Source organism: Sinocyclocheilus grahami, unplaced genomic scaffold (assembly GCF_001515645.1).
Source record: "Sinocyclocheilus grahami isolate Dianchi unplaced genomic scaffold, SAMN03320097.WGS_v1.1 scaffold590.1, whole genome shotgun sequence".
NCBI lineage: Eukaryota > Metazoa > Chordata > Actinopteri > Cypriniformes > Cyprinidae > Sinocyclocheilus > Sinocyclocheilus grahami.
In genome coordinates this window covers 857,061-871,424 of record NW_015505769.1, presented here as the reverse complement: position 1 = coordinate 871,424, position 14,364 = coordinate 857,061, and the positions used below count along the sequence as shown (strand labels likewise).

General features: G+C 38.2%; 1 protein-coding gene across 2 annotated transcripts in view; it reads right to left on the bottom strand.

The window, feature by feature from the left end:
- Positions 1-14,364, bottom strand: part of LOC107557147 (protocadherin-9) — a 285,767-nt gene that overhangs the window by 86,146 nt on the left and 185,257 nt on the right. The window contains exon 4 of one of the 2 annotated variants that reach the window (XM_016240481.1): positions 11,467-11,668. The exons of the other annotated variant lie outside the window; for it this stretch is intronic. Within the exon in view, the coding sequence (XP_016095967.1) occupies positions 11,467-11,668 (202 nt within the window). The remainder of the gene's footprint in view (positions 1-11,466; positions 11,669-14,364) is intronic. 2 annotated transcript variants of the gene reach the window in all.

Here is a 14,364-nt window from a genome sequence, read left to right as displayed (position 1 = left end):
CCTCCCCCCACCTACAATCCCTGCCAGTATCGAGACTCGAAGTCCGACTCTCTAACCATTAGGCCACAACTGCCCCTTATACCTGTATCTGGCCTCATTCTGTACATGCTAGACTCATCTGTTTTAAGTTATAAAGGCAGAGGTAAAAGTACTTTGTTCTTAAAGGAAACAACTTATTCAGACACTACCGTTTGGCAAAGATCTCACTAAGTCTTAAAGTATACTGACTTTAAGGTGTGTAACTATTGTGAGTGGGACATTCAAATATCTGTACATGTTTCCAAACATGTCTACGCACATTTGGCTGTAGTAGACAGGGATACTAAAGAAAAATGTCCCTGAAACATAAAAGTGCATGTCCTTCCAGGAACAGAATGAAGCACTTGGCCCTCATGCACAAGGGCTCCACATCCTACAACCGGGGAAGGGAGGTAAACTGACCGGGGAGTCCGTCAGTGCCTGCCACTGCTGCCCACTCTACAGGACAGGTTTTGCCATCATATTCTGCCCATCTGCCACCGGTCACAAGCAACACAAAAGCAGCATTTAAAGGCATTATGTTGACAATCCGTCTCAACAATAACGCATTGTTTATTGAATTAGTGGAAGAATGGCCTGCCAGTGGCATTCATATCCATTTAGTAATATAAACTGCAGACTTGGGATTCACTATTAACGGCCCTTTACTGGAGGTGAATGGATGACATGGGGCTAGTAAACCAATAGTACAGAGAAAACTTGAATTTCTGTTGAATATCATGGGAAATATAAAAACCTTAGTCCGTGGCCTGCTCCTAACACATTAGCATGAACAATATGTTCCCACTGATTATTTACTTACTTAAGAGCTCCATATGTTGCAGCAAAGACTTGCATGAATTCATAGACCAGTTCCATGCTGAAAACCGTTTGATGGTTTGCTGGTTTGCTGGTCTTAGCTGGTTTAAATTGGTTTATCTGATCTCTTAACCTGATTAGGTTGTCAGCTGGTTTCCCAGGAGTATGTGCTAACATTGTGCATGCAACATCAAGGTCATAGGTTCGATTCCAAGGATGTTGCATGAACTGAAAAAAAGACCTTGTAATATAGAGATTCAGTGTAAGTCATTATTTTAATTAGAAATGACTGTAAATGTAAACGCCAAATGATGAAAACTCCTTCACACAATCACGCAATCAAGCTTGGTGGCCGGCCAATACAAGACATTATATATATATATATATATATATATATATATATATATATGAGAACCAAAAGATAACAATCTGTCCTCTCCGCATTTAGCATCAACATCCTTGGCCCCCGGAGTGCTCGGTCCACCATCCTGCCATCACAAAAAAAACATTGGCTGTAGCATAGACACACACACACACAAGTGCACAGGTACAAACCCACCAGTTCACATCCAGACAGCCTATGTATTTTACCTGCACGATTCCTGCTCCGGCATCAATAAACATATTGCCTTGTTACTCTTTGCTGCTCCCACTAAATGTTTTGAATCAAGTGTTAAAAAGGGTTGAAAACAGCTCGCCACCACTTTATTCCCTGCAGAGATGGAAGATTTAAATATAAATGAATGCACAGTCTTTCAAAGCCGCAGCAGACGCCTAACACCTTGCTTTGGTGGGTATCAGAGAAAAGCGCACTCTGAACCGCGACTTTCACTTAGCGGAGAGGCTGTTACTCTGTTCGAGAGATGACACCGCACCAGCACGATTCCCCATAAGAGCTTAAATCATCTCGCACTCTCCCGCACACACGCGCAATTACACTTCAGCCGCTGTTTGTTGTCTTTGCGAGCTCGTATGAAATGTTGACAAAGCAGAAGTGCATGTTTGCATTTCGTTTTACGAACGGTATCAAGGCAGAGACGCTTCACATCTGGACTGCACATGTGGGCCGAACAAACACATGTTTGTATAGTTGGTGAATAGAGTATGACTCAGAGTCTGTTTGATTTGTTGGTGTAGGTGGATGCTGGCGGCATTCCTGTTTTTTTCCCATGCACCTTCCTCGGTTTAATAGCAACAAAATGTGTCTCCATTAGTCTATAAAATGAATAAATCAGTCAATTAATAGCGAAACCGCTTGCTTTTAGCAGTGGCGGCTCCTCCTGCTCTTTGTTTCGCTCTTACCTCTCATTGAGGGTGAATTGTAACTTTCAAAACTTTTTCCCTCTGCTTTACTTCACCGCCTCCTCTCCCTTCAGCTATCTGTCTGCATCATGAACACGCTCATGAAATCTTTACCTGCTAGAAGCCGAAAATGTGGGAGGGATGATAATAGCATCATACAGATCAGATCAAGTTCATAAACTCAAGTTAAATGAAACACGCTCCCACATCTGGAAAACATCCACTAACATACAGCACTGTTCTGGTTTACTACGTACATTTCTAAAAGCATGTTTTTTTTTGTTTTTTTTTCCAAGATGTATACCTTTCTCATCACTAATTAGCAATATTCACCACACTGTACTAGAAGACAGGTCAAACCATTGATAATCTTTTGTATTATAGTGTGATTTGAACGATACTTTGTTTCCATTTATAGCTTTATTACATAAATCATAGCTGATCATTTTCATTACTTGATTTATATTTTGTTTTTCAAATTATACATTTGTTATAGATTAAACTATTAATAATTACTTATTTTTAAATAGTGTTACTTTAGCATCATTAAAATAATATTAATAAAAATGAATTATGAATTAGATTTATTTATTTTTATTTTTCCTGTCTTCGTTTTACAATCCCAATTCCAGAAAAGTTGAGACAATTTGTAAAATGCAATAAAATGGAGAATATGTGATTTGTTAGTTCTCTTTCACTTTTATTTAATGGATAAAAGTACAAAGAAAAGATATCCAACGTTTTCACTGACCAACTTAAATGTATTTTGTAAATATACACAAATTGTTGATGGCTTCAACACACTCTAAAAAAGTTGTGACAGAGGCAAAATAAAAGTGAAAAGGTTATAGAATATGTAAGTACAATATAGTTTTGAAATGGTTCACAGCAAGCAGGTGAGGTGAGGGTGTCATGTTTGGGTATAAAAGCAGCATCTCAGTCTTTGCAAGCAAAGCTGGATCATGACTCATTACTTTGTGCCAAATTTCAAGAGAGACGACTTCAAACAAATTAAAAAATCACATTTCTCAATGCAAAATCACAAAAAAATTAGGTTTTTCACCAACAACCATACATAATTTTGTGAAAAGATTCAGGGAATCCAGAGAAATCTATGCAAGGCAGGAAACCTCAGGTGAATGTGCATGACCTTTGACCCCTCAGATGGCGATTGCATAAGAAACTGTCATGCTGCGGTTTTAAATATAGCCATATGGGCTCAGGATTACTTCGGAAAACCGCTGTCACTTAACACAGCCTGCCACATATGTGCAAAGGAGCCACTGACATGGAGGCATATATTGGGATTGTACAGAGACATATGTATGGCCATCAAGATGACAGGTCTCATTCTGCATGTGCTACAACACCGTGGTTTCGTAGACACTGAGTGAATGTGCTGTCCCAACTATTTTAGAGTGTGTTGCAGCCATCAAAATCAAAAATCTTTATATTTACAAAATAAAATTAAGTTGGTCAGTAAAAACATTGGAATTTTTCTTTAGTCAATTAAATAAAGGTTAAACCGAATGAACAAATAACATATTCTTGATTTGATGGTGTTTTACAAAACGTCCCAATTTTTCTGGAATTGGGGTTGTAATTTTAAAATGTTAGTAATTTTTGTTGTTTTTGTTTTTGTAATTATATATATATAATTAATTAATTAATAATTATAATTTATGCATTTATGCATTATGCTTTTATCCAAAGTGACTTACAGTGCATTCAGGCTATACATTTTGTACCAGTATATATATATATATATATATATATATATATAGTTTAGTTTATAAAAGTTGTATTATTTATATTTCAATTATTTTAGTACATTACGTAAATCTATTTTAAAAACTGCCCATTCTGAAATGCAAGCCAATTCTTTCAAACTCTTTGTTTTAATAAACTGGTTAGAAATCTGATTCCTGTTTCTGCTCTCTTTATGAAAGAACACTTAGCATTTGTAGCTCCATTTTGTGCACAGCCAGCATTGAAATCTCAGTAAACAGCATGAAGTGGAAGAAAATCATTATAAGTCGGAAACAAGTGGACATTGTGCGGGAGTGCACATGTGCCGGACAAAAAAACAAGTCCCACTCAGAGCTGTCATGACCTTAACCTTAACTACATAAAATCTTGTAAATGTGTAGTAGCTTTACTAAAGCTGCATAATTTTCTCAAAGCATCATTAACAAATCAAACTGAAATAATTATATCATCAAGGCAAATGCAGCTGATTGAATTATTTGCCTTGTGTAATCAGACCCTGTTGACAAGACGTGAACAGAAGCTCTGGCTGCAATTCCTGATAGTTTGTGCGGCAGCGGCACTTCCACGCTGTAGGTGGGATCTCAATGAAATTGTTTTAATGACAAAATTAATTATGAACGTAGTAATTAGATTAATTAGTTAATTGCATAAAGGGCCCTTCCCCTTGCCGTGGTACCATGTACAATTAAAGTTTAGTGCTGCCAGGGATCCCTGGAGAAAAAATAAAAAAACACGTAAATGGATGAGAAAAATAAATGTGTCGGTAAATACATACGTATATATACCATAAACAAATACAACTACTGCAAGGCAGGCGCTCCATTAGACAACAAAGATGTTCTTGTGTCTGGCTGTTCTGGTGCACAGTGCTCTGTAGCGCCAGCCAGAGGGCAACAGTTCAAAGAGGGAGTGTGCTGGGTGTGAGGGGTCCAGAGTGATTTTACCAGCCCTCTTCCTCACTCTGGAGGTGTAAAGTTCTTTGAGGTTGGGCAGGGTGGCACCAGTAATACTCTCAGCAGTCCTGACTGTTTTAGTCTCCACTGCTTACTGTGACCTCAGACAGGCCGACTGTTACAATACTGAGCAATACTTCACTATACTACAATACTCTGCCACACCCACCGTTCTCTTTTTGCCACATAAAACGGAAATTCATCTGTCAAACAGTCATAATCTCTCTGCTTCCTGCGATTACTCATTCATCTCACTCCTGGCCTGCTGTCAGCACTAGCAGTCATGCACGGCATACATGGCATCCTGCCAACGTAGAGTAATTAATTTCAGTATTTCCACAAAGGCAAATTGATTGACAGAGTTGTGTTTGCCTTGAATCCTCATTACTCCACAAATGCACCTTCTCTTCCTGGCACCTCCCCTCTTCCTGTCCTGCTTGATTTTCTTGTGCTCTTCATCTTTTCCGCACTCCTCTTTGAGAACAGTGTGGCTTGTCGCTGTGTAAATGTTCTGCCACAGAGGCAGCATGAACATGCTTAGCATCCATGACTCAGTTCTTATTGAATTATTTAGATATTGTTATTGATTCAGTTTAGAAACACAATGGAAAAAAATGGAGACCCAAGAATTAATGTGCCGTATCACAGCGGCTCTTAACCCAGCACTGTGCTAGTAGTATCTATTATACAAAAATATCAATATTAAATTCAAACGTGAAAAGTAATAAGTGCTGCTAGTTTATTATTATTAATAATAATAACAATAATAATAATATGAATGTCATGATATGCTATTTCACTGATCAAATGAGTCAGCATCACATATATAAAAAAACTAAAATAAATAAACAAACAGATAACTACCGATACTTTCGGTCATTATTGTATTAATGTAAAAATGTAATGCATAAATTATTATTATTAGTACCACTACTACTACTACTACTAGTAGTAGTAGTAGCAGTAGTATTAAACAACATAAAAATGCATTAAAAAGGTTGATTTTCCAGTTGATTTAACAGTTCTGGACAAAATAAATTTAATTTAATTTAATAAAATAAAATATTTGACCTTTTACATTCTCTCTAAACTATGCACAATTATATGTATGGTTGCATTAGATTAAAAATAAAACAGCTTTCAAAAGAAAATTTAAAAAAATAAAGGAATCAGCAATGTTTGTAATATTTGAGAAATACAGGGAAGAAAAATATTCTGTGACATGACTTTGTTCTATTTTTATCTATTGCCATAATCTATAACTATCCTTTGTATTTCATCACCTCATTTCAGCTCAGGGTTTCCACCGAAGCTCACATTTATATGGCCTTCTGCTGTGACGTCTGAGGATGGTGGATCACAAACAGACTCCAGCATTCGACTCCATCCAGTAGTCTTCAAAAACACGGTTTCAAGACACAGCACATCTTTCCGTTCGACTCCACCATTAACTTCACTGTGAACTGCACAAGCTGTGCTCCTGAATAATATGAGTGGATTTTGGCTCTCATGGGGTCTTGTAACAGACAAACCGTACATGTTTTATTTAAAAGCACTTTATTAAACCGACTCTGCAGAACAGGAGCAAAACTCAAAGCAAAGAATGAAGTGGTACAACTCGCAATCCATTTATTCTAGCATACTGACCCGTTAGATGAAAAGTTCGCTTTGGATGTATTTTTAACCAACTCCAATACAATAAACAGCATAATGCATGCCTCAAATCAAAGACAAATATTCGTGGTTTAACATTTAAAGATACTGTAAGGTTTACTTAATAGGTTTTTCAAGTTTGTCTGCTATACGTGCTTCACTAAAAATACTGATCACTTACCCAGGATCCCCCTCAAAGAGAATACCGCTTCAGGCAATTTAATCTTTAATGATCTTAACTGAACTATAAACCCAAGGCATTGAATCATGCATCAATAAATAAACAGCTATGGGTTATTGTATGTGCGCTTGGCATATTTAAACAGTCACCACAATCTCAACCACCAATTATAACCTAGAGTTATTGGATTAAAAATGAAAGCGTACATTTGCAGCGCAGCAACCTAAGAATGAATGCAGGTAATTATTCCAGAGGATGTTTCTGCAAAGCATTTAAAACACTTTTTGCAAATCATGCTCGTAAGATTAAAATGAGCCTTTCTAGCTTTTAAATTACACATATAAAGTCGTGTCAAAAAATCTTCGGTGCACACGTAAACACGATATTTTTTAAATGTCAGAATAAAGTAGTGGCGCACGCAACACTGACCTACAATTAGCAGCCGCTAGCTTAATACCTTTTGATTGAAAGCATAAAAATAATTAGTCAATCTGCATAATTGCTAATTAGATACTAATGCATATGTACTCGCAATTAACAACAGCTGCACGGGAAGGTAGAATAACTTTGCTTCTGAATGCCAAAGGAAGTATAAAGCACATACTCGGTTCACAAACACAACCGCTGCAGCTTGTACATTAACTCCTAGTCGCTTTCTTACAAATGCTTAAAAGTTTTTTTTTAAAACCTTCAAATTGTAGAGCTTAACAGTATCCCGTAATTATCATCTCAGAGGGTTGCTTTTGTTCAAATGTTTTTGTTTTTTTTGTGGCGAAGGAAATCAGCTTTCTGAAGCCTTCACAAGCGGAGCGGGATGTCGGGATCTCCTGCCGAGTCCAAATGGAGCCCACTCCGATTCATGTTTCCATGTGTTCTAAAGTTGTTGCCAGGAATTGACGTTGACAGTCCTGTCAACAGCATTCAACAACCAAAGCTTGTGGGGTTTTTTTTTGTTTTTTTGCATAAGGTAACAAACAACTTTAATGCTGGAGCAGGGGTAAACACAGAAGAAAGGAAATAAAGATAAATACTCGCAACTTCGGAGATGAATTTAATCTGCACAACAACCTCAAACCCCTGTTCCCCTGTGGTTGGTACAGATCATCAGAAGTTGACAAATTAATCCTCACAGCCAGTTTTTACAGAAGACTGCTTCCTGAACTCGCCGAGCATGCAGGCATAGAGAGATTTGTACGTGGCACACAATGGCTCCGCATACTAGAAACCAGCGTTGCGTGGCATCTGAGCGCAGGCGACCCACAGAGGCGTCTGTTTTCACCGCTTTTGTTAACTGCGATTCAGAAAGAGTATTGTGTGACATTCTGGATTCAGGTAAATGCAAAGCTCAAGTTTTCACATAATAGTTTAAATATGCCGCCACTTCAGATTGGAATTTTTTATTACGTTATGTTAGTTTTTGTATTGCATGCAACTATGTTGTTTATTTGTATATGCAAACCTGGCTGTCTATCTTGGACTCCTGTACAATAGATTTTAATCTCAGTGAGACTTTTTCCTGGTTAAATAAAGGTAGTAATAATCAGTACACTCTAAAAAATGCTGGGTTGTTTCATCCCAATGTTGGGTCAAATATGGACTAACCCTACTGTTGGGTTAAATTTTGGTTACATTTTTAAATTAACTTTTTAACCCAACAGTTGGGTTAGTCCATATTTGACCCAATATTGGGTTGAAACAACCCAGCATTTTTTTTAGAGTGTAACCTTTAATATGGCCTTATATACAGTATATATTATTACAGGAATACTTGGCTCATCGCAGCATTCCATGGTCATGTTTTTCTATAATGACTCTAAACTGTATACCTGACCTTCTGATTAATAACATACAATACCATTCAAAAGTTTGAGGTCGGTAAGATTTTCAAATGTTTGAAAGCAGTCTCGTATGCTCAAGGCTGCACTATACTTGTGCAACAATGCAATAAAAACAGTAATATCGTGAAATAGGTTTACAATTTAAAATGGCTGTTTTCTATTCTGATATATGCAAAGCTGAATTTTCAGAAGGCTTCAGTGTCACATGATCCTTCAGAAATCATTCTAACATGTTGATTTGATACTCAAAGATTTGTTTCTATTATTCTCAGTGTTGAAAGTAATTGTGCTTAATATATTTGTAGAAACTGATTCATTATGATTATTTGATGACTAGAAAGTACTGAATTGTTTTGCAGTCACTTTGATCAACTGAATGCACCTTTCTTAATAAAAGTAGTTTTTTTTTTCTTTCAAAAGCATTTTTAAAACATCTTACCAACCCCCGAACGGTAGTGCATAAGCACTTAATATTATATTTATACTAGTGCTGTCAAACGATTAATCGTGATTAATCGCATCCAAAATAAAAGTTTTTGTTTGCATAATATGAGTGTTTACTGTGTATATAAATACAAACACATGTATATATTTAAGAAAAATGTTATGATTATATATTTATATGCAATAATACATATATATATGTAAATATTTTCAAAATGTATACAGTATGTATGTGCATTTATATATACACAATAAATGAACACAGTACACATATCATGTAAACAAACTTTTAATTTGAATGCGATTAATTGCGATTAATAATTTGACCGCACTAATTTATACATTGTGTATACAGTATACACTTGCATCTCATCTGTAATACACAAGCAAACACAAACTTAAAAGAGCGTTCAGTTCACAAGTTGAGTGAAGTCAATTTTTCTGTTGCAGTCTGTGCAGCAGGAGTTTAGACTAACATTTTAATATGCTTAATTAATGAAACCGGTGTGTGTGTATGATCATCTCCTTAGACTTTATCAATGCACACCAATCCATACGGAATAAGCTCAATTTGATTTGTTCATCTCATCTCTTACTGACCTCTAATTGATGTTGCCATCTGAGCCTGGTGATGCTCCCAATATAGCCCCTGTGTGTGTCCAATATTTGATTATGCGCCGGTCTCCATGGCACCACGGCCATTTGTGTGCTAATTAATTACCAGGCTTAAGAGCTTGTAGATAATTGGTGTGTACATCACCATCAATTCCATTAAAAAGAGCAATTATCACCTACCTTATGCAAATGATTGTTTCTGAGCTCCCCCCTCTCTCATCAAATTAAAAGGAGACACTTGAGTCGTGCCGCTCTGCACTAGATCACGCTTTCAATATCATAATAATAGCAAGAAAAGATGTGGAGTCTCACCGATATGAAACGTTTATAATGAATCTTTAGAGACTAATAAATGAAAAATCTGAAAATATTCTGGTGGAAAAAAACTGTCCAAAAAGAAGTTAAAATGCTCAAATGAATCATAAGGCGCAAGCGTGCACATGCTAACTATCTCTGACCTTGGGCGACAGAGGTGCTTGAGCAGATCTATGGCTCTCTGTGATGGGAAAAGTAGGTCATGGAGTGCTATCGCTGGAAATATAAAAACTGAACATCTTTGCCGCATGAGACCCCAACAGGGAAATCAACGCTAAATAAATCAAGTGCGTGCTGAGCCCAATAGAGCTACTCTCTCTCATTCCAGAGAGACGCGACTGACCATTAGCGTATAAATACACATGCTTCTATCATGGCTCTTTTCACGCAGGAAGTGACCTCAAACCCTATGGTGACATTAAGAACAATGACATATAAATCAAATGTCTTCTTTTGACCGACCTTTCTTAATTTTACCCAAGGTGAGAATGAACGTTCTGCTGGTTCATAATGATTAAATGTGCAACACTACAAACATAATTTTCCCTTCAATTCATTAGTTTTTTCTTCACACATGCACATACTACTGCTTTTATTTAGTTTTTTCTGTAATTGTCCTTTGTTTTTCATTGAGCTGGTTTAATTATTTTTTTCGGGCGTTTGGGTGATTCTCACAAAACTTGTCTTTAACAGATCCAGGCCATATTTCATCACAAAATCAAAAGAAAGAAACAAGAAAAACACATAAGAAACAACTTAGCATATTTTCCTTTTCATTTTGGGGTGACATATAACCTGGGCATCCAAGATTCACCCATTTATACACTGTTTAAAAAAAATCTATTAAATCAATCAATTAACGATGATTGGAATATATATTTTTACAGTTTACCGTCTATAAAGCAGTTGCTATTACTGGTAGAAACGTACTAACCAGACTCAGTCCTAACAGACAAAAGAAGTTGCAAGACATTTTGTCAGTTACTTGCTTTCTATTCACTCCATCTAAAGCGAATCTCACTGACTGACATAAATATACATTAAACACCATATATATTCTGAATAACAGGCCTTCTGTCACTATGCACAACATCAAGAGTTCAGTGTGAAAAAAAAAAAAAGACTTGTTGCTGGAAATGTCCCGCAGTGGCTGGTTATTATGAGGTGTAAAGCAAAAACACAGTAAAAGAAACATTGCTGACAGGGCTTATTTTCAGCATTACACACATCTTCTGAATCTCTTAATCTACTGCATTTCTGCACCAGTACGCATAATTATGCAATTTGCCTCTACCCATCTTTTATTTATTACAACTGCATTCACTTGTGCAAAGTTCATTCTGTGTATCGTGAGAGCACTGTATTTGCATTGCTGTTATTGCAGAACATTAAATTGTTGTACACATTGAGTGGGAAGGCGCATTATGAAAACTATCTTCTGTGATATTCATCTTGCTCTCTGGCTGAGCTCCTCCTCCTCTGTTAGGTTCAGAGAAGAGTGGAGACAAAGAGAGAAGGAGAGTAACTAGAGCTGCACTGCAAACACGAGCAGACTCACCAGAGTTGGGGTCCGAGTTGCCGTCCGCTTCGGTCCTCTTGTCCGGAGAGGCCTGCTCGTAGAACTCATCCTGCGCCTGCACCAGAGGAAGAGGGTGTGAGAGGAGCAGCCCACTTCCCACAGGCTCATGGTCCCCCAGCCCACTGTCACTGCAGCTTTCCTGAGACCCGTCCGGCAGGTGAAACGTGACGCGCCGCTGTGACTATAAAACCAGAGAGCAGAGAGACAGAGCCACACATTAACGCTTGTCTCCTTGTTATCCAATCAACCGGCGACTTTCAGTCAATATTGAGGATTCTACTGAATTAGAAATTTGAGAGCTGGGGGATTTGTTGACTTTTATGCTTTTATAGAAATTAATTTATTGAACAAAAAGCATGTTTTGAATTTTATTTGGTCAAAATTGTCCCTCGGCACAGCAAACACAAGTCACGTTTCACGTTACAAAGCTCTCGCCACTAAAGAACATGTGACATCATGTGCACAGTGGATACTGCAGAACGCATTAATGATATGATGTGTTAATAAGCGCTCAAAATGACAGTGTTATGACATGCCAGCATGTAATGTGAGACGTAGATAGATAGATAGATAGATAGATAGATAGATAGATAGATAGATAGATAGATAGATAGATAGATAGATAGATAGATAGATAGATAGATAGATAGATGGATAGATGGAATCCAAATCAGAAAGAGCTTTATTGCCAGGTATGTTTACACATACGAGGAATTTGTTTTGGTGACAGAAGCTTCCACAGCACAAACAGAATGACAGTGACAAAACAAGACACAAATAATAAAAAATAGGTTAAGTAAACAGGAAATAAAAATATACAAAAAGTAGACAATAGATGGTATTTGTGTGCAGAGGTGTGTTATGTACAAATGCAAAGAAATGTAAAAAGAGGTTATGTGTGATAAATAAATGTATAAATAGTGTTGTGTAATACACATTTATTGCATTCATATATAAGTTAACTGTTCATGAGATGGATTGCCTGAGGGAAGAAACCGTTCTTATACCTAGCCGTTCTGGTGCTCTATAGCGCCGGCCAGACAGCAACAGTTCAAAGAGGAAGTGTGCTGGGTGTGAGGGGTCCAGAATGATTTTACCAGCTCCTTTACTCACTCTAAACGAGAGCAGTTTTTGGAGAGTGGGGAGGGTTATACCAGTGATTCATGAATGACGGTGAGTGGGGGGTGTGCGTTTAGATCCTCCTGAAGTCCACTATCATCTCCACTGTTTTGAGCCTGTTCAGCTCCAGATTGTTATAACTGCACCAGACAGCCAGCTCTTTAACCTCCTTTCTGTAAGCAGACTCGTCTCTGTCCTGGATGAGGCAGATAAGTGTGGTGTCATCTGCAAACTTCAGGAACTTGACAGAGGGGTCAGTTGAGGTGCAGTCGTTGGTGTAGAGGGAGAAAAGCAGTGGGGAGAGAGCACATCCCTGGGGGGCGCCAGTGCTGATGGTGCGGGTGCTGGACGAGAATTTTCCCAGCCTTACTAGCTGCTGCATGTATGTCAGAAAGCTGGTGATCCACTGACAAATGGAGGTAGGCACAGAGAGCAGAGTTAATTTGGACAGGAGGAGGTTTGGGATGATAGTGTTTAAGGCTGAACTGAAGTCCCTGGTCTGTCCAGATGTTGCAGGATATAATGCAGTCCCATGTTGACTACATCATCCTGAGACCTGTTTGATTATTAAGCAAACTGTAGGGAGTCCAGCAAGGGTCCAGTGATGTCCTTCAGGTGGCCCAGCAAGACCTGACACTCATATTTTTCTCAGACCTGAAGTGCAGGAGGGGGGAGGGGGGTTGCTGGAGGTGTTAATAGATCCATGGAGTGAAGATCAGAATGGGTGGGGGTGTGAGACAGGGATTTTCAAACCTGCAATAAAACTCAAATCCTTGGCCAGTTGTTGATTCTCCACAGTACTGGGGTCTTGTAGTTGGTGATGTCTTGCAGTCTTTTCCAAACTGTTGCAGGGTCATTGGCAGAAAATTGGCTTCTCAGATTTTCGGAGCAGTTCCTCTTAGCCACTCCGATCTCCTTTGTCAGTTTGTTTTTGGCCTGTTTGTACACGACTCTGTCCCCATTCCTGTAGGCATCTTCTTTGGCCTGACGGAACTGTCTGAGTTTTGCAGTGAACCACGGTTTGTCATTGTTGTAAGTTAAATGAGTCCTGATAGGGATGCAAATATCCTCACCGAAACTAATATATGATGTTACAGAATCCGTGAGCTCATCCAAATCGATGGCAGCAGCTTCAAAAACACTCCAATCAGTGCAGTCGAAGCAGGCTTGTAAATCCCACTCTGCTTTTATAGTCCTAATTACAGGTTTAGTTGATTTCAGTTTATTTCTGAAGATCAGTATAATGAGCCAGACAGTGATCAGAGAGCCCCAAAACTCTTTTATATGCATTCTGTATTGTGATGTAACAGTGGTCAAGTATATTACAATCTGTGGTAGGACATGTAACGTGCTGTATTTTGGCAGTTCATGTGAGAGGTTTGCTTTATTAAAGTCCCCAAGAATGATTATAACAGAGTCCGGGTGTTGTTGCTCTGTGTCTGTGAACTGGTCAGCCAGCTGTTGTAGCACCGCAATCACATACACTTGCGGCGGAATGTATGCACTTACGAGGAATGAACAATGAACAAGGAAAACTCCCGCGGAAATTAGAACAGCTTACAGTTGATGAAGAGCACTTCTAGATCAGGACAGGATATCTTCAACACTGTTACATCTGTACACCACCTTTCGTTGATGTAGAGGCATGGAGGAGAACAGTAACTTCAGCACGACAGCCTAAGCTATGGACAACTTAAGCTGGACAAACCACAGCGGCTCCATTCTCCGAACTCTGGCCTTAGAACAATCTTACTAACC